The sequence below is a fragment of the Schistocerca serialis genome, chromosome 4 (assembly GCF_023864345.2).
Source record: "Schistocerca serialis cubense isolate TAMUIC-IGC-003099 chromosome 4, iqSchSeri2.2, whole genome shotgun sequence".
Taxonomy (NCBI): Eukaryota; Metazoa; Arthropoda; class Insecta; order Orthoptera; family Acrididae; genus Schistocerca; species Schistocerca serialis.
In genome coordinates, this window is record NC_064641.1 from 901099469 (window position 1) to 901124742 (window position 25274).

Genomic DNA, 25274 nt, shown 5'->3' on the forward strand with positions numbered 1-25274 from the left:
GGTGAAAGGATATCAATGATACGATTCGCTGATGACATTGCTATCCTGAGTGAAAGTGAAGAAGAATTAAATGATCTGGTGAACGGAATGAACAGTCTAATGAGTACACAGTATGGTTTGAGGGTAAATCGGAGGAAGACGAAGGTAATTAGAAGTAGTAGAAATGAGAAGAGCGAGAAACTTAACATCAGGATTGATGGTCACGAAGTCAATGAAGTTAAGGAATTCTGCTACCTAGGCAGTAAAATAACCAATGACGGACGGAGCAAGGAGGACATCAAAAGCAGACTCGCTATGGCAAAAAAGGCATTTCTGGCCAAGGGAAGTCTACTAATATCAAATACTGGCCTTAATTTGAGGAAGAAATTTCTGAGGATGTACGTCTGGAGTACAGCATTGTATGGTAGTGAAACATGGACTGTGGGAAAACCGGAACAGAAGAGAATCGAAGCATTTGAGATATGGTGCTATAGACGAATGTTGAAAATTAGGTGGACTGATAAGGTAAAGAATGAGGAGGTTCTACGCAGAATCGGAGAGGAAAGGAATGTGTGGAAAACACTGATAAGGAGGAGGGACAGGATGATAGGACATCTGCTAAGACATGAGGGAATGACTTCCATGGTACTAGAGGGAGCTATAGAGGGCAAAAACTGTAGAGGAAGACTGAGATTGGAATACGTCAAGCAAATAATTGAGGACGTAGGTTGCAAGTGCTACTCTGAGATGAAGAGGTTAGCACAGGAAAGGAATTCGTGGCGGGCCGCATCAAACCAGTCAGTAGACTGATGACCAAAAAAAAATATTTGCGAGTGAAATGGTAAAGGGTATGCCTGGTAGTGGTACCAGGTAGCTTTCGTCATAAGCCGTACGGTGGTTTGCGGACTATGTATATACTGTAGAAGTCGATGGAGCTCGATCGCATCAAGTCATCCATCGGTGGGGAATGTGCGTCGCATTAATGGGTGAATTTATAGAGAAGGGCTGTCTAACAGAATCATCAAGAGTTTCAGTACAGCACTCGTGGCTGCCGCATCGCGGTCGTGAAGTGTGGCCTACGCCTACGCAGTTCCAGATACGTTTTACAGTCTGACGATAATTTATGGATTCGTACTTTTAGCTTGCGATGTCCACTATGTACGAACGGTAGTTACTGTTATTCTGAAGAAGGTTGGGTTATCCCGACTGAAACCTATGTAAATTCTAGGTAAACAGTGCAACTGAGTCTGTTGATTATTATAATTGAAATTAACATGTTTTTTCGTTTTCCTAAGGATCCTCCGATGAACTAAAGGTGCCTCCAGACGCCCCTCATGGCCCACCGTAGATCACATCTAATTTAATAAGGAACCAAATCATTTTCTCCATTAGCCTAAGCAGGAGAAAGTGAATATTCATATTTTTTACTCTGTACCGTTGGATAGTGACAATAAGAGTATACTTCTGTTGGATATACAGATGGTCTGTAACCCAAGAGCTACCCAGAACACTCGACGCTACCTTTCTACCACCAATAGAACCTTAGGTACGAGCTCCAGAACAACCCTGTTTATAAGCGCTATGTCTTGTAACACATTAGGTAGCGCATGTTTTTGCATACGTACTGACAAACGTGCCAGAAGCGCCGTTTTCATGTGTTCGATCATTCTTCCCCTCTTTCTGCATCCACACCACATTCTCAGTACTAATAGTGCCATATTTTCACCTGGTGTCATAAAGTGGAACTATTATTTTTCAGCATACTCCTCGAGCGCACCGATTAATGAACATATCGACGATGTTTGAGCGTGCTGCACAGCAGCACTCGGAAGACCACCTGTTTACTTATTACCACTCTCTGTATATGTGAATACTGGGTGACAATTATTCAGCTATGTAAAGAAACGTGAATTAGTTGCAAACTACGGCGTGCACACACTTTATTCAATATGTGAACGTCACTACAGATATTCGGATTTGGGTTATGACATGTTCGATACACCTGCCATCACTGGCGACGATGTGGCGGAGACGAATAGCGAAATTCTGCATGACCCGCTGGGTCAGAACATCGATGCTGTCACTGATCTCCTCAATGACTGTCTTCAGCTCAGTAATGGTATTGGGGCTATTTAAGTACACCTTGTCTTTAATACAGTCCCATAAAAAGGAGTCGTATATGTTCAGATCCGGTGGCCAATCGAGGCCCATTCCAGTCCCCTCTGGGTACCCCTGAGCCACAATACAGTCCGCAATGTGCTCCTCCAGGACAACAAACTCTCTTCTGAGTAAGTTGGCAGATTAAATGAAGGTCAACTGCGCACCTTCCATACGAGTTCATACATCGTAACGGGAAGGTGAATATGACACCTAACTTGTATTAGCGGTAATGTGCAGATTTGCCTATATGTATGTAATGCAAAAGGGATGACACTCAATCGATGGTATTAACACACCTCTCCTACATAATGCATGCCAATGATCAGAAGGTGAAACAAGCAGCGAGAGGAAACGTTTTGAGTGGAAGCCAGTGCAGACAGGCGCAGAGGCCGCACCCCGGGAGGCACTACAGAAAGCTCTTAAGGGGGGGGGGGGGGGGGTCCTGTGGCGGGAGTCAGCGACCAGACAGGCCACGCATACTGCAGGGCGACGAATGGGGCCGCCAGAAGTAGTAGGACAGAATGCCAAAGGGATATGAACGAAACCAGTGACGCATTCGATCACGCGAACAGCAAGTGGTACACACGTGATAGACACATGTAACTTTTTAATCATCTGGGGCCGACACAAAACGTTCAATTGGCTGAAACGCAACGGGAAGGAGTGAAGTGCCGATATTTCGACGCAGTTTAATAGTAGGACCTTGTAATTGGTAGAGAGACTTTCCACAAAATAAGAGGAACGCTCCTACTGGTCGATAAGAAGCTGTGACGTGGAGAGCAAAATAACCCAGATGGGGAGAGTTCACCTACGGGGAAGACAAGACGAAAATTTTCGGGGACTCTTCTCTCAACTGGCGTCAAGTGCAGAAAGGGATGCATAATGCACTGTACGACACAGGGGAGAAATTTGTGTGAACACTGCGTTCACAGCAGCTGATCTCCAGCTAGAAATTAGCTGTAGCATCGTTGATCTCCAACTGTGGAGAAACGAAAAAGCCAGGTAGTTAATTGTTGTTGCGAGAACTGACAAGGCATTATAATATACACGCTGCGCCCGCCATGTGTGTGTATATCACCATAGTTTGAGACTATTGATGAGTTCTTCTCGCATATCGAGAAACATAGGGAGAGTTTGTGCTGGAAAATTCAGCAAAGGCTTAACTGGATTTTATGGGTACTTCAGTGGGCGAGAGAAGCCATGCAGACAACAACTCATCGCAGCTAAGGTAAATACTGCGTGCAGAGGCATAAACTTATTCGTTCACCAGCTTGCGTCCACTGTAATTCGAGCGACCTTGGGTAATCTTTTGGTCAACTTGTCACAAAACTGACGATCCTCCGCAGACTTGATTGTCATCCTAAAAACAGTACCGAACTTTGAACCAGAATCGGATGATCTATCGTAGTACTGGCCAACATCGTAACATAATCGTAAGAATAATTTTGTAAAGAAACTTCTAGTTAGAATTTAATATAGCTGTGTTTAGGTTTATTTAACTTTCTGAGTGCTACAATTTAATATTGTTGTGTTTAGGATTAGTTCACTTTCAGAGGCCGAGATGCGTCATTTTGACAACAGTCTTGTCACTTTGTAAATTGTATAGAGCGTGTATTTCCGTGAAAAAATTGCAATATTAAGCAATGCCATTACAGCTTACACAGTTGTGTTGTCATAGAATAAGAAACCACCTAGCTGTAACCTCCTATCTGTTTCGATAGGGCAAAGCTTCATCTTGCGTGAACCTCATCTTGACTAAATGAGGGTCACTCTGGATAATAGGGATGAAATTATCTTCCAAACCTTTCACGTATCGTTCGGTAGTCAGTGAGCCATCATGGAATATTTCAGTCATTATTTAGTGACTGGACACTGCACACCATACAGTCACCCGTTGAGGGTGAAGAGAATTCTCGATCGCGAAATGCGGATTCTCAGTCCCCCAAATGTGCCCATTTTGCCTATTGACGACTCCATGCAAATGAATGTGGGCATCAACGCAAAACCAAACTATACTTGCACATACTAATTCCCATAATGCCCCGTGGCCAATCATGCAGTTTGAACGTCACAACGCAAGTCGCTTAGAAGTTATGAGGGTATTTCATATATTTGAATAACTGGCATCCTGTATGTCATGATGAGGCTGCAGTCTCTGTCACGAGTAATTTCCTCACGGACAGCAGCGACACAGTAGTGAGAGCAGCTGCAGACGTCTGACGGTATGTGTTGTGGTGTTGTGCGTGCCCTCAGGATCGGCGTTTCTGGGGTTCCTGGACGGCTGGGAGGGGTCGCCGGGACGCCGCGGCCACTACAACGTCACGAGCGTCTACCTCAGCCCGGCGTGGAGGGCGCTGTCCCGCTACACCAAGGTACTGTGCTGCGATAAGGGCTCCCTGCCACTCAGCGCACAATGTCAGAGCACACAACCCGTCGAGAGTGTGGTGGCGATCTACACCTTGTCCTTTATCGGTATACAGAGTGGGCAAATTGAAACGGTCCAAGAGAATGTTTAATGCAAGGTAAGATAGGCAACCCTGCCTGCCTTGACCGCGCCTGGGGAAGACGATGCCAATCCTGCACGTCTTAAGATACATTACACCGAGGTGACAGAAGTCATGGGATAGCGATATGCACATTTACAGATGGCGGTAGTATCGCATACACAAGGTATAAAGTGCCTGAGCATTGGCGAAGCTATCGGGTGAACAATGCGAAAACGTTTCCGACGTGATTAAAGTGCTAGACCGGAGTTAAAAGCCTTTGAACGCGGAATGGTAGTTAGAGCCAGGCGCATGGGACATTCCATTTCGGTAATCTTTAGTGTAATTCAGTATTGCTGGACTCACAGTGTCAAGAGTGTGCCGAAAATGCCAAATTTCAACCATTACATCTCGCCGCAGACAACACAGTGGCCGGCAGCCTTCACGTAACGACAGAAATCAGCGGCATTTGTGTAGGGTTGTCCGTGCTAACAGACATGCAATGCTTCGAGAAATAACTGCAGAAAGCAATGTGGGACGTACAACGAACTTATCCGTTACGACTGTGGTGCGAAATTTGATGTCAATGTTATTCGGTAGCAGATGTCCGATGCGAGTGCCTTTGCTAACAGCACGACATCGCCTGCACCGCCTCTTCTGGGCTCGTGGCCTTATCGGTTGGATCCCAGACGATTGGAAAACCTTGGCCTGGTCAGATGAGTCCCGATATTAGTTGGCAGGAGGTGTGGCGCACATCCCTCGAAGATATGTACCCATGTCGCCAACAAGTTACGGTGCAAGCTGGTGGTGGATTTATAATGGCGTGGGTTGTGTTTACGTGGGATGGACTGGGTCCTCTTGTCCAAGTGAACGAATGTTGACTGAGAATGAGTATGTTCCACCACATGGAGACCATTTGCAGCCATTCATGGATTTCATGTTCCCAAACAACAATGGAATTGAAACTTCCTGGCAGATTAAAACTGTGTGCCCGACCGAGACTCGAACTCGGGACCTTTCCCTTTCGCGGGCAAGTGCTCTACCAACTGAGCTACCGAAGCACGACTCACGCCCGGTACTCACAGCTTTACTTCTGCCAGTACCTCGTCTCCTACCTTCCAAACTTTACAGAAGCTCTCCTGCGAACCTAGCAGAACAGGTAGGAAACGAGGTACTGGCAGAAGTAAAGCTGTGAGTACCGGGCGTGAGTCGTGCTTCGGTAGCTCAGTTGGTAGAGCACTTGCCCGCGAAAGGCAAAGGTCCCGAGTTCTAGTCTCGGTCGGGCACACAGTTTTAATCTGCCAGGAAGTTTCATATCAGCGCACACTCCGCTGCAGAGTGAAAATCTCATTCTGGAAACATCCCCCAGGCTGTGGCTAAGCCATGTCTCCGCAATATCCTTTCTTTCAGGAGTGCTAGTTCTGCTAGGTTCGCAGGAGAGCTTCTGTAAAGTTTGGAAGGTAGGAGACGAGGTACTGGCAGAAGCAAAGCTGTGAGTACCGGGCGTGAGTCGTGCTTCGGTAGCTCAGTTGGTAGAGCACTTGCCCGCGAAAGGGAAAGGTCCCGAGTTCGAGTCTCGGTCGGGCACACAGTTTTAATTTGCCAGGAAGTTTCATATCAGCGCACACTCCGCTGCAGAGTGAAAATCTCATTCTGGAAACAATGGAATTTTTTTGAATAACAGTGCCCCATGTCACAGAGCCACAATTGTTCGCAATTTGTTTGAAGAACATTCTGGACAAATTGAGGGAGTGATTTGGCGAGCCATATCACACGATGCGAATCCTAGAGAACATTTGTGGGTTGTAATCAAGAGGTCAGTTCGTGCACAAACACCTGCACCGGCAACATTATATCTATAGGTGGATTCCAACTATTTCCCGTGTCCACCCCACTCGAACTGATGCACTAAGCGAGGCAAAAGGAGGATCGACATGGCATTAGAAGGTATTCCATGACTTTCGTCAGCTCCGTGTATTTCAAAAAAACAAAGTAGCTTTAAACACCTAGAAAAAAGTACTTTGATCTGAAGTCTTTTAAAATCATTTATTAAGCCTCATAAAAGAAAAAGGAAAACTAGTACGATAGCGGTACATACATCAAGCAGTGTGATCTATCATCAAAACTACAAATATAATGAAGGATTGGATGGAGTACGACATACACAATTCCAAAATACGCTGAACGTAATACCTTTAATTTCATTCATGTTAAACTTAAATCCTCGTTTCAAAACATCTGGTGCAGTTAGAACTCAGGCTATTGGCCTTGTAACCAAACAGATTTCATTTCACGTTTCTTGAGATGTTTAACATTATTTGTTACACCTGAATCACTGCCTGAACTACAACAGCTTGCAATTTGAGCAACAAATAACTGACATTTATTTTTCTTAGTTGTAGGCTCATACAATAATTACAAAATGTCCTTCGTCTATACTCCGATGCCTAATGTTTGGTTCAAATGGTTCAAATGGCTCTGAGCACTATGGGACTTAACATCTTAGGTCATCAGTCCCCTAGAACTTAGAACTACTTAAACCTAACTAACCTAAGGACATCACACAACACCCAGCCATCACGAGGCAGAGAAAATCCCTGACCCCGCCGGGAATCGAACCCGGGAACCCGGGCGTGGGAAGCGAGAACGCTACCGCACGACCACGAGATGCGGGCGCCTAATGTTTGTATTCATTCCTTAGGTGCACACATTGAAAGATAACAGCGCACCACGAAGTATTTAACCGAATGGGAGGGAATCTGATAGATGTGATGTACATTTAAAAAAAAAAAAAAAAAACACTATTTCAGAAAAAATTGATGATTTATTCAAGAGGAGAGAGACGTTCATAAATTGAGCGAGACAATGGTGCATTAGTTCACCTCTGGCCTTCATGCAAGCAGTTATTCGGCTTGGCATTAATTGAGAGAGTTGTTTGATGTCCTATTAAGAGATATCTTGCCAAAATCAGTCCGACTGGCGCGTTACATCATCAAAACCCCGAGCTGGTTTAAGAACCCTGCCCATAATGCTCCAAACATTCTCAATTTGATGGAGATCCGGCCACGTTGCTTGTCAAAGTTGGGTTTGGCAAGCACGAAGACAACCAATTGAAACTCTCACCGTGGGCAGGCGGTCATTATCTTGCTGAAATGTAAGCTCAAGATGGCTTACCATGAGGGGCAACAAAACGGGATGTAAAATTTCGACGTACCGCTATGCTGTATGATGCCGCAGATGACAACCGAAGGGTTCCTCCAGTGTAGTGAAGTGTCACCACAGACCATCACTCATGGTTGTTGGGACATATGATGGACGACTGTCCTGATGCTAGCCTACTACTACCGAGTAGCCTCAAGACAAGTATTCACTGGTCATCAGGGCTCAGTTGTGACTGGGACTCGTCACTGAAGACGGTTCAACACAATCAATGAGATTTCAAGCCGAAGACCTGTCTGGAGACATTCCATTGGTGGGCTACCAATAAGACGAGGTTCGCTAGTCTCCATCCTGGGCTTAGATTTCAGGAAAATATCAGTGGTTGTCTTCGTGCTTGCATGTGCGTGAGATTTGCGTTTGCTTGTGTGTGTGTGTGTGTGTGTGTGTGTGTGTGTGTGTGTGTGTGTATTTTTCGAAAAAGGCTTTGTTGGCCGAAAGCTCACTTTCCCATTGTTTGTTGTGCCTATCTGTGACTCAGCATCTTCGCTACATGGTGAGAAGCAACTATCCTTTTCATAAAGTTGTTAGCCGGCCGAAATGGCCGTTCGGTTCTAGGCGCTGCAGTCTGGAACCGCGAGGCCGCTACGGTCGCAGGTTCGAATCCTGCCTCGGGCATGGATGTGTGTGCTGTCCTTACGTTAGTTAGGTTCAAGTAGTTATAAGTTCTATGGGACTGATGACCTCAGAAGTTAAGCCATTTGAACAATTTTTGAACCGAAAATTAAACTCCTCAATCACACTAACAGTAATGGAGAGCGAAAGTCATCCTGTCTGTTCTATCTTCGGCTTTTGAGATTCATGTTGTCACTCACTATTGCTTACCTAGATCCATTATGTCCCTAAATTGCATTTTTATCAAATGTTGTTGGTGTAAGAGGAAAGATTACGTAACCTTAAAAGAAAGTTTTAATTGGCAAATTGATTTACACAAGGTCATTTTATAATATTGAAAGTAAATATCATGACATAAAAAAATTCAATTTAAAGGAAAAATTTATGTAATGCTTACATTACAAGAAGAGGGTAAAAGTTTCTGTATACTCTTCTTTTCTGTTTGTATCACTCATGCAAGTCCCAAAATTTTTATCAGTTGTTTCCTTTAGATGAATACTGATGATCCCCTTCGGTGTAACATTCTTTAAAATACATCTTCCAGTTTAATTTTCTTTGCCCTGACAAATGCCTTGAAAATGCAAAACTACATTTCAGTACACAGCAAAATACTATTACAAAATACCATATGTTCTCTACATTACAATGATATAAATGTGGCTGAAAATACAACAGTAAAAGTTACAGCGATGGACAGTTCATAATCAAATAATAGTCAATTGGATGCAAGAATATAGCCATGTACAAACATACGGAATGAGAATTGTTCATCAATCTTCAGTGAATTATGTTCTCTTTTTAATTTTTTGCGAAAATTTTTAAACATGTTAAATCTTCTAACCGTCAGGAAACGCTTGATAACTTTAATTAGACGGCCGCTGTGGCCGAGCGGTTCTAGGCTGGTTCGAATCCTGCCTCGGGCATAGATGTGTGTGATGTCCTTAGCTTAGTTAGGTTTAAGTAGTTTGAAGATCTACGGGACTGATGACCTCAGAAGTTAAGTCCCATAGTGCTCATAGCCCATTGAACCAAAGTAGTAGACTCTAGCCGCGACTACCACGTAGAATGGGACGGTAATTCCCTTGACCACTTGAATATCTCAACTGCAGATTTTTCAGCGCTCATTTAAGACTCTATATCTCAGAATGAAGAACAATGGACTTGTACCACTATTGAAATAAGTACGAAGGACTGCGTATTCAGGCCACGAGTGGCCTACCGGGATCATCCGACCGCCGTGTCATCCTCAGTGGAGTATGCTCATAGGAGGGGTGTGGGGTCAGCACACCGCTCTCTTGGCCGTTAAGATGGTATTCATGACTGAAGTCACTACTGTTCGGTCAAGTAGCTCCGCAATTGGCATCACGAAGCTGAGTGCACCCCGAAAAATGGCAACAGTGCATGACGGCCTGGATGGTCACCCATCCAAGTGCCGACCACGCCCAAGAGCGCTTCACTTCGGTGATCTCACGGGAACCGGTGTATCCACTGCGGCAAGTCCGTTGCACTACTATTGAAATAAGCCCTTCATATATTCCTGGTCTGACGAAATTACATTTGCTCCAGCAGGCTAGTGAACCCCTTACAAGCTATATGTGAAGTACCTGAAGTATGTTGTTTAACATCCATCCTTCCAGGTGCCACCGGTCTCACGCCAAACCCCTGTGCCTGCCATGGCGGGGCGTATACAAGACCAGATGACATGCCAGCCATGGCCCAGACACCCGCAGAGTCTTGGCCTGCTACTGTCCAGTTCCCATCTAATATGATTTCGCTTCGCTGTTCCACTACCGACTCCTTTCAGCTGTCATTGTACGCTGATCATTGTCTAGGATTTGTGCAAGGTGGCGGTGGTGCGGTGGGGGGGGGGGGGGGGGGTGCCTGCATTGGACAGTTCTGTAGTAGGGACACACACTACCACTCCAGGAAAGCAACGCCACCGTTGGTACTAACTGTCATGTGTGGCAAAACTTCAATTATGCAATGAATCACTAATTCACGGCAACATGTCTGTTCTTGAGTACTGAGTCCATTGTACTCATGTTGAAAGAACGTGCTTTAGGGCATCGCTCCCATAACGGTGACATCACTATAAATTTACGACGTAAAATTCGTCGATTACGTTATAGAAGAATCCCACAACCGTATTTCTTCTTCAACTATAGATTAGTTTTAATCACCTACGTTCTCGGCACCAAAAGTTATTTTACAGAGTTAGTACCAAATGCATCTACTTCAATCATGTTAGATACTTTGGCAGACACTGTAATATATCCAGTACTGCAGCTATTACTTACTCACAAAGCTCGAGGCCTTCTTGCACCCTCCACATGGTTTTTAGAACTGTTAATTTTTGTCGTTTCCGTGGAGACACTGTCGATCGTGACCGCTCGACATTCACTGTTGTCCTCCCGCATGTCTCTCCTTTCTGCCCCTTTGCGACAATCCCCACAATCCGACCGCCCCACTGACGTCCCTTGTCTCAACATGCACGTCACACTCTTACCACGTGGACACCGCGTAAATGCCACAGTAGTATAACATCCTTTCTTACATGATAAACTTACGAGCACAATACCTTTCTGCACGCTTAATTCTGTCATAGTAATGTTTTAAACAAAAAAATGAAATCATAGGGAGAACTGAATTCAAGGCAAATTCAAACATTAGTTTACGTCTCGAAAGAACTAATAAAATGTGAGTTAAACGTGAGGTGATGATGTCTGATGCTCCCAAAGTTACTGTCACCTTACTTATGCAGAAACTGTGAATAGCAGTTCGACATCAAAGACGGACTTGCGTGTAAGAGTGGAATCCGATAATACGAATAACAGTAACAAGCGGCGCAGACAGTTTTTGGCTTATATTTTAGTACAGAAATTTTGGAACACCCTGTACAAAGTACGTAATATATGTTTATACTTATACAATGTAAACGTGCACTTGAAATAGTCTACTTAGCTTTATTTTAATTAGTAGACGACCCACCAGTGTAACGAGTGAGACTCCATTCGGTGCGTTGGTATTACGCATCGTTAATCCTCCAGAAGCTCGATCATTAGGAGGCAAACTGGCAGTTGTAGGAAACAGCGAGGATAACGAGCAATTGTGCGGTCGGCTGCTTTGCATGCAGACGCTCGCCTCGCAGCCACGTCACTTTGCGTACTTACGCAAGCGCGATGCCATCTGCAAAGTGCCGCGATCGTATCTGCACGCGCTCTCCTAACGGCAGCCTCAGGGATCTCCTGGCAGCTGTTTCCGGGGGAAACGTTTTGTTACCTGGACGGAGCGCGCTTTACGCTCGCATGGCTTACGCCACAAGAAATGCTGGCTTTTCATGATTTCAAATGTACGAGTTTCTCTCATTCGCAAAAGCTTAATCGCTGACGAAAGGTGTACACACACGCTACAAGACTTTATTGGTCATAATCATAAACATAACTCGTAGCGATTTTTAGAATAAATTTATTTTATTTCACGTCTATTGTCACATACTTGTAGGTCTTCAGATTTCCGGTTTGGGTCACCAATGACCATCTGCAGATCTTTCCTCACCTTACTTTCGACGTTAATTAGTTATGCAGCACGTCTCTATAAAAAGTCAGAGATGTAATTCGTTGCTAGTAACCGATACGCTCACAAAAGAAAAAAAATGTCTCTGAGCACTATGGGACTCAACTGCTGTGGTCATCAGTCCCCTAGAACTTAGAACTACTTAAACCTAACCAGCCTAAGGACATCAGACACATCCATGCCCGAGGCAGGATTCGAACCTGCGACCGTAGCAGTCGCACGGTTCCTGACTGCGCGCCTAGAACCGCGAGACCACCGCGGCCGGCTCCGATACGCTCACCTTGTTTACTAGCGATTACGTGTTTTAGTACCAAACTGTTAAAGAATTGACTTTATGGAGACGAGAAGCAGAACTAATTAAGCCTCGTGGGATTAGCCGAGCGGTCTCAGGCGCTGCAGTCATGGACTGTGCGGCTGGTCCCGGCGGAGGTTCGAGTCCTCCCTCGGGCATGGATGTGTGTGTTTGTCCTTAAGATAATTTAGGTTAAGTAGTGTGTAAGCTTAGGGACTAATGACCTTAGCAGTTAAGTCACATAAGATTTCACACACATTTGAACATTTTAAAACTAATTGACATCAAAAGTAACGTAATGAAAGATCTGCAGATGGTTATTGCTACCGTAACCGGGAGTCTGAGTATCTACAAATTGGTGACGATAGACGTGAAGCAAAAGAAATTTAGTCTACACTTTCGGGTCACTGTTCCATTCGCATCTTGTGAAATTTGTGCCATGTTGCGGAGATTTCAGACACTGTTCTGCACTGTTTTCTAAACATGAAAGATAATAAAGGTACTCCAATGATTGAAGGTTGACTGCAATATCGTGACTCACTCCTATATCTACGTCCATACTCAACAAACCACTATGCGGTGCATAACGGAGGGTACCTTGTACCACGGACGGTAATCCCCTTTCCTAATCTACTCGCAAATGGAGAGATGGAGACAAAGAGAGAGAAAGAGAGAGAGACAGAGAGAGTGAGAGTAAAGACGATGGTCTACACGCCTCCGTACGATCTCCAGTACCACTTACCGTTTCTACATGGTCCTTACGCGATATCTACTTCGGTGGCAGTAGAATCGTTCTATTGTCAGCGCAAATGCCGGTTCTCTAAGTATTTTCAATAGTGTTCCTCGAGAAGAGCGTCGTACTCTCTCGAGGGATCCCCATTTGAGTTCACGAAGCATCTCGGTAACACTCGCATGTCAATTGACCCCACCGGTAACAAATCTAGCAGCACACCTCCTAATTGCTTCGATGTTTTCCCTGAATCCGACCTGCTGGTGATCCCAAACACGCGAGCAGTATTCAAAAACGATTCTAACTGGTGTTCTGATCCCGGACTCCTTTACAGATGAGCAACACATCCCCAGAATTCTGCCAACAAACGGATGTCGATCATCCTCGTTTCCTACTACCGGCCTTACGAGCTCTTAGTATTTCATATCGTTCTGCAACTTACGCCCGGGTACTTAACTAACGTGACTGTATCAAGCACCACACCGCTAATACAGAATTTGAAAATTACAGGATTGTTTTAGCTATTCATCTGCATTAACTTATTTTTCTCTCCATTCAGAGCAAGCTCCTATTCTTCACACCAAATAGAAATTGCTTAAGGCGTCCTTTATCCTCCTGCAATCGCTCAGAAAGGGCACATTCCCGTATGCCCCAGGGTCATCAGCAGACAGTAGCTGATTTCAACTCACACTAACAGATAATTTGTATTTAAAGAGAACAAAAGTGTTCTATATCGCACTCCCCTGGGTCATGCCTGACGATATCCTTTTCCCTGATGAACACTTTCACTCCAGGATATCGTACTCGCTTTTATTACTTAAGTAGTCTCAAAGTCACTCACGTATCCAAGAACCTAACTCTGTCCTTCGTAAATAGTCAGCAGTAGTGCAGTGGTCTGCTTTCCAGAAATCTAGGAATTTGAATCAGTCTGTTGCCCTTCATCCATGGTTCGCAGCATACGGTGCCGTGTGAGGAAAAGTCAATTGAGTTTCACACAAGTGATGCTTTCTAAATCCGAGCTGATTTGTGGACAAATTATTTGTCCCAACGAAATTTATTGTATTCGAATTCAGAAATGCCAAGAATTCTGTAGTAAACCGACGCTAAAAGGTACTGGTGTTCAATTTTTCGGGCCAGTTCTTTTACCCTTCTTATACACAGGAATCGCCTTTGCGTTTTTCCAGTCGCTTGGAAGTTTGCGCTGGACGAGAGCTTCGCGATAAAGTAAGAAGCCAATATCGTCCAGTACTCTGTGTGAAAGTGAATCGGTGTTCCATCCTACCAGATGAATTACGTAATTACAACTGTTTCAATTAGTTATTAACGATAGAGATGTCTTTTTCTACGTCCTCCGAACGCCCTCTGTGCGACGGTCGAAGGATTTAATACTTGAGCTATCTGTATACTCCGTTGTGTTGCAACATCAGACAGGTCGACGAGTGACTGAATAGTAGCCTTTGACTCGTTTATTTATTTTTCAGAAGACCAGAATTTTCTCGGGTTGTCAGCAAGATCTTTTGCTAACATATGTCGGCAATGCAGTGGTTTCGCTCTTCGATATTCTTATAGACGCACCGGTTTGTATTAACTTTTGTCTGTCAACATTTCTGTGTCTTTTTAACCGAAATTGGAACAATATGCTTACTCAGCACTTTCAGAGTTTCTGTATTAAACCACAGTGGGTTTTTTGCGACTATAATCCACTTGGTCGGCTCATACTACTGTAGAGCGCGATTTGCAGTCGATATAAACTTTGACCATAAAGCCTCTACATCAATCATATTTGAACTCAATGATTCTTGAAATTTTTTACCTCTTGCAGCCTAACTGACTGATTTATTAGCTAGTAACTATCGTCCCTACGATGACACCATAGCCACTAATCTCTCTCACTGTAGTGTCACTGCCGGCTTGTTTGTAGCTACAAGGTACAAAATATTTCCTTTGCGAGCAGGTTGTCGAATCATCTGCTCAAGAGAATTTCTGGAAAATGTTTTCGGAACTACTTCACTGGCCTGTTTGACCCTACTGCCCGCTATGAATCCATAGACTATGGTAGGAACAGCAACAGTGTATGAATTTTCTTTGTATTAAATGCGTGTGCCGGTTTGAAATTCGATTCCACAAACCATTCGTGAGCTGTTGCTTTAAAAGTATGTATAGCATAGTAGACCAACCCTCTTCTGTCAACGAAGTCACAAAAAGAAGCCACGAATATTAGTTACCACTTTGTATCGGATGTATAAACTATGATCAAAATGAAATATATGCTGTTAGCGTCTGAGAACCGAAGGAAAATGCATGTCAGTTTGTTGCGCAATGTATAAAACAGCGAGGCTGCAGCCTCCAATAACTTACATCAAGAGAATGACAAGTTGAGAATTGACAAAGGAGCTAACCAAAGTGACTTTATTGCAACAAAAGTAGTTTTTGCAGTTTTTACAAGACGTCTTTAAATCATCGTACTGGGACGAAGAAGGATTATATATATCAATATTTGTTATCTAAGCGAGATCTGATTGGCTGAAGACTTTTGTTTCGATTTTTTAGGATCCATAAAAACTCCAGCAGAGGATGGAGGAAATAAATGATGTAGATATGACAGCAAGCCTGTAGATTAATTTCAATAACACCAAAATAATGAACAATTGGTGTCCTGCTGGGAAAACAGTAATTGGTACACCGATAACGGAGTAGTAGAGATTCTTGATTATGCCATAGACACAGCTGAGGAATTAATATACTTTAGACAAGTGAAAACGATAAGCGGATGAATGCTTTAACAAGTAAACATTAGCGTAGGAATAGCTAGGACTTCATATGGGAAACTGAACGCTGTGTTCGTTTGTAAATTCCCAATATGACTCCAACGAAATGTCTATAGCCAACGAACTATCAATACCGTACTGACTTACTACTGTAATTGAAACTTGAACGTTAAATTCGCAGACAGTTCAAAAATCGAGGGTAGTTTAACGAGGAATGGAGTGCTGCATGCTGGCCATAACAAGAAAGGGCAGAAAAACAAACGAACTAATCAGTCAAAATCGAGAAGCTGACGACGTAATAGAGACTGTTGTAACATTCCTGGCCCTGTATTTTTGCTGATTCTTAACTGGAACCGTTTTCCTTGTGGCGATCGGGCGTGGGTAAGGCGAGGCTCGTAGAGAAAACAAGCTCAGCGTAAATCCCGTCAGTGTTGACCAAAAGAAACCATGTCTCTTTTCTTTACGAACCATGAAGTCTTCTCCCATTTAAATGAAAATGATAACATTTCATAACGTACTGAAGCGACAAAAGTCATGGAACACCTCCTAATATCGTGTCAGTCCTCTTTCTTCCAGGTATAGCGCAACAGGTCGATATGGCACGTGCTCAAAAGTCGTTGGAGGTCCTCTACAGAAGTACTGATTCATGCTGCCATTATAGTCATCCATTATTGTGAAAGTGTTGCCAGTGATTGATTTTATGCACGAAATTACCTCCCATAAATGTTCGATGGGGTTCATGACGGGCGATATGGGTGGCTACATTATTTGCTCGACCTGCCCAGAAAGTTCTTCAAACCAATAGCGAACAACTGTGGCCGAGTGTCATGGCACATTTTCATCTGTAAAAATTTCATCGCTTTTTGGGAACATGAAGTCCATGAATAGCTGCCAGTGGTCTGAAACTAGCCGAACATAAATATTTCCAGTCAATGATTGGTCCACTTAGAAGAGAGGACCAAGATCCCATGTAATCACAGACCACACCTTTATGGAGTCACCACGAGCTTGCACAGAGCCTTGGGTTCTTGGCTTCGTGGGATCTGTGCCACACTCGAACTTTGCTTCAGTTCTAACCTGAAATCGAGACTCAGCTGACCAGACCACGGGTGCCCAATCGTCGAGGGTTCAACTGATAAAGTGACGAGCCCCAAAGATACGCTACAGGCGATGTCGTGCTGTCAGCACTGGTATTGGAGTCGGTCGTCTGCTGCCACAGCCCATTAACAACAAATTCCGCAGCGCTGCACTAACAAATACTTTCGTAGTAAGGCCCACATTGATATCTGCCGGTATTTCACCCATTGTTGCTTAGCTGTTAGCACTGATAACTCAATTGAAACGCCGCTGCTCTCGGTCGTTATATGAAGGCCGTCGGCCATTGCGTCGTCTGTGGTGAAAGACAATGCCTAAAATTTGGTATTCTCGTCATACTCTTGACATAGTGGATACTGGAGTATTGAATTCCCTAACGATTTCCGAAATAGGTTGGGTGATTTGCGGAAAGGGACCAAACAAGCGAGGACAAGCGCCCCATTTTCGAAATGGAATGTCCTATGCGTCTAGCTCCAACTACCACTCCGCGTTCAAGGTCTGTTAGTTCCCGTCTTCCGGCCATAATCACTTCGGAAATCTGATCACATAAATCATATGAGTACAAATGACAGTTCCGCCAATGCACTGTCCTTTTATACCTTGAGTATGCCGTACTACGGCCGTCTGAATATGTTCATATCACTGCTACATAACTTTTATAATTGCGTATGCTCACGCGGCCAGAGTCAGTCGACATAAAAGTTTTCTGGGTATGGTACCGCGTCATAATGTATAAAACTACTGCTGCTGGAGAAAAAAAAAAAAAAAAAAAACAGCGTTTCGCCCACGGTTGCGGCGGCCTTGTTCTGGGTCATTTTATACATTATGACGCGCTGCCATACAAAGAAAACTATTATGTCGACATTACTTTTGTCACCTGAGTGTACTTTTTTCGTTTATTGAATTTGTGCGTAGCAATAGCTAGACGCAACCAAGCTTACACAAACATTTAAATTCAATTCCACTTTCACATCGAAATCTGCCTTTGTTGTTTCGCTACTCATATTAAACAGTCACAATATTCGGTTCACTGCCGCCTAAAGTACATTACAGTTGACTCTAAAGTCCTACTCTGACTACAAAAAACTTTTTCTAAGGAACTGCAGCTACCCGATTTGTTGCAAATTTTAGGCTAGCTCCCAAGTTTTTCATGGATGTGCAACGTTCTGTTTGCTGCCCGTAAAACGTCTAGATGACGCTCAGTTTCCTTCCACGTCTCCGCGAACATCTCTTCCGTCGCAGACGCTGCAGCGGTTACAAGGCTTTCTACCACGGGTGATGATTCACCAAATGGTGAACCGCAGCACGAAGGTTCGTCAGTTCTTGGATGTAATGTTACCAGACAGATGGAACAGTGAAGACGGACAAACATCACGACTATCACATTGACCAAACGTAGCCATGATTCACGTTATTTTTAGTGCCATGTTGAGGATAACGTGTTCAGGTCAGCGGTTTCCTGTGGGCAAACTCTTAAGGCACGGGTGCTGTAGAGGTGGTGACAGAAGGGATGTGAGCAAAGGCATGAAGACTAATCAACAGGAAGGGAGGGAGATTAACGTTCCTTTCACATCGAGGCATGCCGTAGACAACGGCGCACAGCTTGACGACGAGTTCCATGACTTCGTGAAGGCATCTGACACCGACGCACATTACCGATTGGTGAAAAAAATACGAGCTTACGGAGTACCTGACCAGATTTGCGCTGGAAACAAGACTTTCTTACAGATAGTATTCAATATGTCACTCTTAACGGAACAAAATCAACGGATGTAAAGGTAAATTCAAGAGCACGCTAAGAAAGTGTGACAGCAGTGTTACTGTTTACTCAGTATATAAATGATCTAATAGAAAGAGTCGGAAGCTCCTTAACACAGTTCGCAGAGGACGGTGTTGTGTATAAACAAGTTGCAACTCCAGAACACGGTATCGATTTCTAGAACGACCTGCAGAGGATAGATGGATGGTGTAGGCACTAGCAGTTGACACTGAACGTAATATATTGAGCATGCATAAGAAAAGAAACGCACTACTGTAAAACAACACTGTTGATGAGAATCTAACTGAAACTATATCTACTGTAGTATATCCAAGACTAACTGTCTAGAGCCGGCCGCGGTGGTCTCGCGGTTCTAGGCGGGCAGTCCGGAACCGTGCGACTGCTACGGTCGCAGGTTCGAATCCTGCCTCGGGCATGGATGTGTGTGATGTCCTTAGGTTAGGTAGGTTTAAGTAGTTCTAGGTTCCAGGGGACTAATGACCACAGCAGTTGAGTCCCATAGTGCTCAGAGCCATTTGAACCTAACTGTCTAGAGCAATCTTAAGTGGAATGATCACACAAAGAAAATAGTAGGGAAAGAAAATGTCAGACAGAGATTCGTAGGAAGAATATTAAAAAGAAATGTTGATCACCTATAAGGAAGTGGCTTACAAAGCGTTTGTTAGACCCATCTCGAGTATTGTTGATCAGTGTGGAATCCTTACCAGGTAGGACTAATAGAAGAAACCGAAAAGATCCAACGAAGAGCGGCGCGTTCCTTCACAGGATTGCGTTTAGTCGACGCCATAGCGTTACCGAGATGCTCAACAAGCTCCAGTGGCAGACGGTACAGGAGAGGAGTTAAGCATCACAAAGGATTTACTATTGAAATTTGGAGAGAATACTTTGGGGTGGAGTTGGAAAGCATGTAACGCCCTTCCACAAACATCTCGAGAAATGACCACCCCTAGAAAATCTGAGGAATTAGAGCTAATACAGAGACTTACCGACAATCATTCTTCCCACACGCCATTCGCGAGTGGTACACGAAAGCGAGAATGAGTTAGTGATCCCAGAAGTACCCTCCACCAGAGCCCGTTGGGTGGTTTGTGGAAGTATGATGTAGCTGTAGATGTAGAAGAATGGGGAAGAAATGCTACCGCGCCCTTTCAGAGGGACCACGCCGGCATTTGCCATGAGCGATTTCGCGAGATCAGGGAAAACCTAAGTGTGGGCGAGTGTGTAACGGGTTGTGAATTTGGATCGGATGGGAAGCGTAGACGGACGGCCGAAGTTGTTACGGTGACCACGCGTATAAAGTGGCATTTCCGCCGTCGGCCTGTCCATAACATTTGGTGAGGCTGTGCTTCGTACCACTGTTCCAGGCGAAACGCGAAATTTGAAGGAATATTCCATAGCCTCGCCCCCTGCCGGAAAAAGCGTGCAAAGCTCTGAAGGTTCCAGAGAACCTGCGGTGCGTAATCATGTCGTACCACTACCGACAGTCGTACCCCTTACACTATTATGATAGCGAAATGGGCATAGGCGTTTAGCAAGACGAGGTGATTGGATATGAACTAAGAGAATTCTGTGGTCACTACAACGTGATAAGAAACGACATAGTGGATGAACTGACGGAAGCAAAACTGTCGACATAAAGAACAAACAGGACAACTCTGGAAGTGGAAAGCTAACGAAAAGTCTGGAAGAGGCTTATATGACGTATGATGGTGACGAAGACTCTTTCTACCGCCACTGTTCGCTAATTCTGGGATTGTTGTACGTAGGTACAAAGTTGCTATGCCACTCGACAATAAGCTTAAATGATCTGAAGGTGGCCCGTAATGACCGGTATCACCAAGTGCGTGAATTAATTGCCGTGACACTGCAAGAAAAAGAAAATCAGTTTTTGCTCGCCGACTATGCGTTTTCGTGAATTTGGCTGACTATCTGTGTTTGGTATATCGCCCTTGTTGCAGTTACGCTGTGGTTCTTCTTGTTACTATGTGTGGCAGCAGCGATGTGTATCGATATTTGCACCGTGTACCACCTTTAGAATCGTGCATATTGTTTCCGGCTAGGGGTCTGAGGGCAGTCGGTCGATTGCTGCGGACCAGGGAAGTTACCTCCACGAGGTGCAGTCAGCTGGATCCGCTGGCGGTCCCTGCGCAATGTCAGAAAGTGTGTGGAGCTGTCCGATCGCTACGAGCTTCGTGGTTCACCGACCCAGGACGTCAAAGTTGAGTAGTGGTTTCAAGTACCCAAGCCACGTCTATTCGTGTTGTGTGGTTCGTTTCGGTGGTTCGCTGTTGGGGAGGTTTTCCTGTGAGCAATACCAAGTGTTGGTATTGCTCAAATTTAGCCGCCATGTGGTGGAATTAACTATATTGGTTGATTGCAGTTCAAGTGCACCAGCGGAATTTTCTGCCCTGTTGCCGTTAGTGTTACAGTTACCTGCCCTGGCCAGTAACTTAATTTCAGGCAGTGTCCCTTCCTCACCTGTTGTCGCAGTCCAACACGGTGTGTAATTTTGACAGCTTAATACATATACATATTTGACTGTGGATAATCACTCCCATAACATTTTGTGTTTGAATTCTCATGTACCGATTGGTGTCAAGCAAGTCGTTTGTCAGGCGGTCCGTGGCTGTCGCTTGGTTAGGTTCCGACGGATCAAGTGTAGTTGGGCTCACCACCTGTCTCACCAAAGAGAATGAGGGCAGACCAACTCCTTGGGGGCTTCTGAGTGCAGTTGTCTTTACTGTCTTTCTCACCGGTGTTAACTGTGTGTTTATAATCTATCATAGCCAATAAAAGAAAAATTCTTGGTTTTATAGTGTTTTATGTAAATAATTTTTAATTCCGGCAAGTGGATATTTGCTGAAAGGTTATTGACGTTGTGTTGTCTTTTCTTTCAGTGCGGTTTCAGCTGCTTAAAACTTAAGGCTTGTGGTTATATATATATTTTTTTTATTTCGGAAAATTAATTGTGGGCCTTCAGCCTTGGAACCTTATTCTTAAAAGTACCTTTCAAGCTTAAACATTACGGCTTGGAACCTTATGCTTAAAATTACCTTTTAAGCTTAAACATTGCGGCCTTCTGTCTTTGAAAGGTTATGGTAATTTATTTTATAATCTTGAAAATTTTACTGTGGGCCTTCAGCCGTTTATGTTTCATCTTGTTTATGTTTATCTCTCCACCCTTGTCTTGAGGCTTTCATCGCATATATATATATGTGTTACTTTATTTGTAATTGTAGCTGACTGTTTCCACTCACTTGAAATTTACCTTGTTGATTTTTAAGATTTCTTGTTTGGGGGCCTTCAGCCGTGAAAACTCGTACTTGTAAAAGTTCGGCTATGTGCCGCTTTGGTTGTAAATGTGTTATTAAATTACAATAAATTACAATTTTAAGGTGAAACTGACTCAAACCTTATTTGGTCCTTTCCAAAATCCTAATCAGCTGTTATGCCAAGGGGGTTTAGCGGGTGTCTCAGATTCTGACACATTTCTTTGAAGAATAGCATCTGCGTATCCTAACAGCAATAAAAATCCATCTGGGTTTGGCAACTTCCTGCATGTGTGGATGGTTCTTTCTAATTTCTCGTCGACATCAGCTTTCGTTTTCTACTTCTTTCATGTTTTTATCCTTACAGTGTGCAGGAGTAGCACACATGTCAGGAGGTGGCAGTACTGAATGAAACACTTGACTTAATATGTGCCCAATTTTTATTAGTCAAGCTTGCAGAGATGAGATTTCATTTCACGTTATGGTCGGAGTTGACCAAAAATGTGTTGGCATCCATTTCCAAACAGAAAACCCTCTCTCCCGAGAGTACTATCAGAGTCCCAACGTCGTTATGTGGATAGGCGAGCATAACTGTTTTCTCGGAAATGTGGCAGTAAAGTGAAGGATCGTTTTGCAACATCAACAACAATCTCGATACAGAAGACGAAGATTACCTGGATAAGCATCTTACAGTACCACTGTCCGAAACATCCAAGGTGATTGAAGATATTAATTCGTGTAATATTTTTGCATCTCTAATAATCAATCTTTCTCTATCGTAATAAATTACCATCGATCATTCAATTACAATTTCTTGGGTGGAAGATCACCAAAAACTCACTGTTCATGCAGGTGTTTCCATACCCCTGCTACTTATCCTGCACCTTCGATTACCCAAGAACCTTCACCTGGACCTTCTAGTGCTCAAGAAACATGGCATAGGCCACCAACAGTGGAACGGGGACAAGCAAACTGTGCATATAAGTATAGGTATTTCTTCATACATTGATCTTTCACTATATAACTTATCTATCTGTTATATCCACACCCCATCACTAAATGCTTTTTTGTTTTCGATATAATCTACTCGATGTGATGACCGATCTCTGAGTTCAAAATGCCTTCGTTCCATGACACATGTATGCTAATACGTACACTTTTCATTTTCATTTTTCTATTCAGTGTCAGTTACCTAATATGTTGTAAATTTGGTAATGTATTCATCACATTCATCTCCAGTCATTGAAAATAACCTCTTTTCTGCGTAATACATCGAAAGTACAGCAACGATGAAGATAGCGGAGTGTAAACAGTCATGTGGCTACAGGGGTCAGACGGTATTTTTCGTTCTTCTCTCCTTGCTTCCTGCACCCTTGTAGGAAATTTGATGCCCCGTGTGGTGTAGAGGTATTCGATGAGAACAAGTGTATTAATCGAGTTGTAGTGGGTGGGAGTTGGCGTTTTTAGCCTTTTCGCTTTTCGCTTTTTAGCGCGCTCTAGCGCGGATACCACTCGTCAGACAATCAGCACTGAATAGTGCATTTTGTAGGACATTTTATCTCCTTTAATGTTGTATCATCTTCGACCATGGCGGAATTTTATAGATATAAGGGAAAACCCAAAAAGGGCAGATATTTTGGGTTTCTTTTCGTTTGTCGTCATCAAGCCAAAGTCCTGCATCGCAACAAACATCAAATTGGGATTCAGCACCCCTGAAACGATGTAGAACCGTCGAGCAACAAACTTCCGCAATTATGGTACGAGAAAGCTACTATTTGACTGGCCTATGTAATGAACAACACATGTACACTGAAGAGCCAAGGAAACTTTTACACCTGCCTAACATCGTGGAGGGCCCCCACGAGCAAGCAGAAGTGCCGCTACACGACGTGGCATGGACTCGACTAGAATGAAATTTCCACTCTACAGCGGAGTGTGCGCTGATATGAAACTTCCTGGCAGACTAAAACTGTGTGCCGGACCGAGACTCGAACTCGGGACCTTTGCCTTTCGCGGGTAAGTGCTCTACCAACTGAGCTACCCAAGCACGACTCACGCCCGTCCTCACAGCTTTACTTCTGCCATTTCATTCTAGAAACATTCCCCAGGCTGTGGCTAAGCCATGTCTCCGCAATATCCTTTCTTTCAGGAGTGCTAGTTCTGCAAGGTTCGCCGGAGAGCTTCTGTAAAATTTGGAAGGTAGGATACGAGGTAATGGCAGAAGTAAAGCTGTGAGGACGGGGCGTGAGTCATGCTTGGGTAGCTCAGTTGGTAGAGCACTTGCCCGCGAAAGGCAAAGGTCCCGAGTTCGAGTCTCGGTCCGGCACACGGTTTTAATCTGCCTGGAAGTTTCATGGACTCGACTAATGTCTGAAGTAGTGCTGGAGGGAACTGACAACATGAATCCTCAGGGCTGTTCATAAATCCGTAAGAGTACGCGGGGCTGGAGATCTCTTCTGAACAGCACGTTGCAAGGCGAGCCAGATGTGGTGAATAACGTTCACGTCTGGGAAGTTTCGTGGCTAGTGGAAGCGTTTAAACTAAGAACAGTGTTTCTGGAGCCACTCTATAGCAATTCTGGACATGTTGGGTGTCGCATTGTCCTGCTTAAATTTCCGTATCACTCCAAATGCACATTCCCTACACCATTATTCTGCTGGCATGCAGGGCCCATGGGTTCACGATGTTGCCTCCACACCCATACACGCCCATCCGCTCGATACAATTTGAAACCAGATTCATCGGACTAGACTACATGTTTCCAACAGTCCAATGTAGGAGGTGACGGGCTCAGGCGAGGCGTAAAGCTTTGTTTCGTACAGTCATCAAGGGTACACAAGAGGGCCTTCGTTGAATGGTTAGCACGATGACTCTTGTTGATGGCCCAGCATTGAAAGCAGGAGCAATTCGCGGAAGGGATGGTCCCGTTCTTGCAGGATCTTTTTCCTTCCGCAGCGATGTCGGAGATATGATGTTTTGACGGATTCCAGATTTTCACGGTACTCTCGGTCGTACGTGAAAATCCCAACTTCATCGCTATCTCGGAGATTCTATGTCCCATTGCTCATGGGCCGATTATAACACGACGTTCAAACTCATTTAAATCTTCATAACCTGCCATTGTAGGAGCAGTAACAGATCTAACAACTGTGACAGACACTTGTCGTCTTATATAGCTGTTGGCGACCACAGCGCCAAATTCTGTCTGTATCTGAACATGCATGCCCATGCAAGTTTCTTTAGCGCTTCGGTATATTTGAGCTTCATGCATCTCATTGTTGAAGACATCGTATCTCCTAAACTATGTGTCTTAC

At 44.2% G+C, this 25274-nt stretch overlaps 1 protein-coding gene across 1 annotated transcript in view; it reads left to right on the forward strand.

The window, feature by feature from the left end:
• The window catches only part of LOC126474832 (arylsulfatase B-like), a 367147-nt gene that overhangs the window by 341007 nt on the left and 866 nt on the right, over positions 1 to 25274 (forward strand). Inside the window, exon 11 of the mRNA XM_050102309.1 lies at positions 4323 to 4511. Within this exon, the coding sequence (XP_049958266.1) occupies positions 4323 to 4511 (189 nt within the window). The remainder of the gene's footprint in view (positions 1 to 4322; positions 4512 to 25274) is intronic.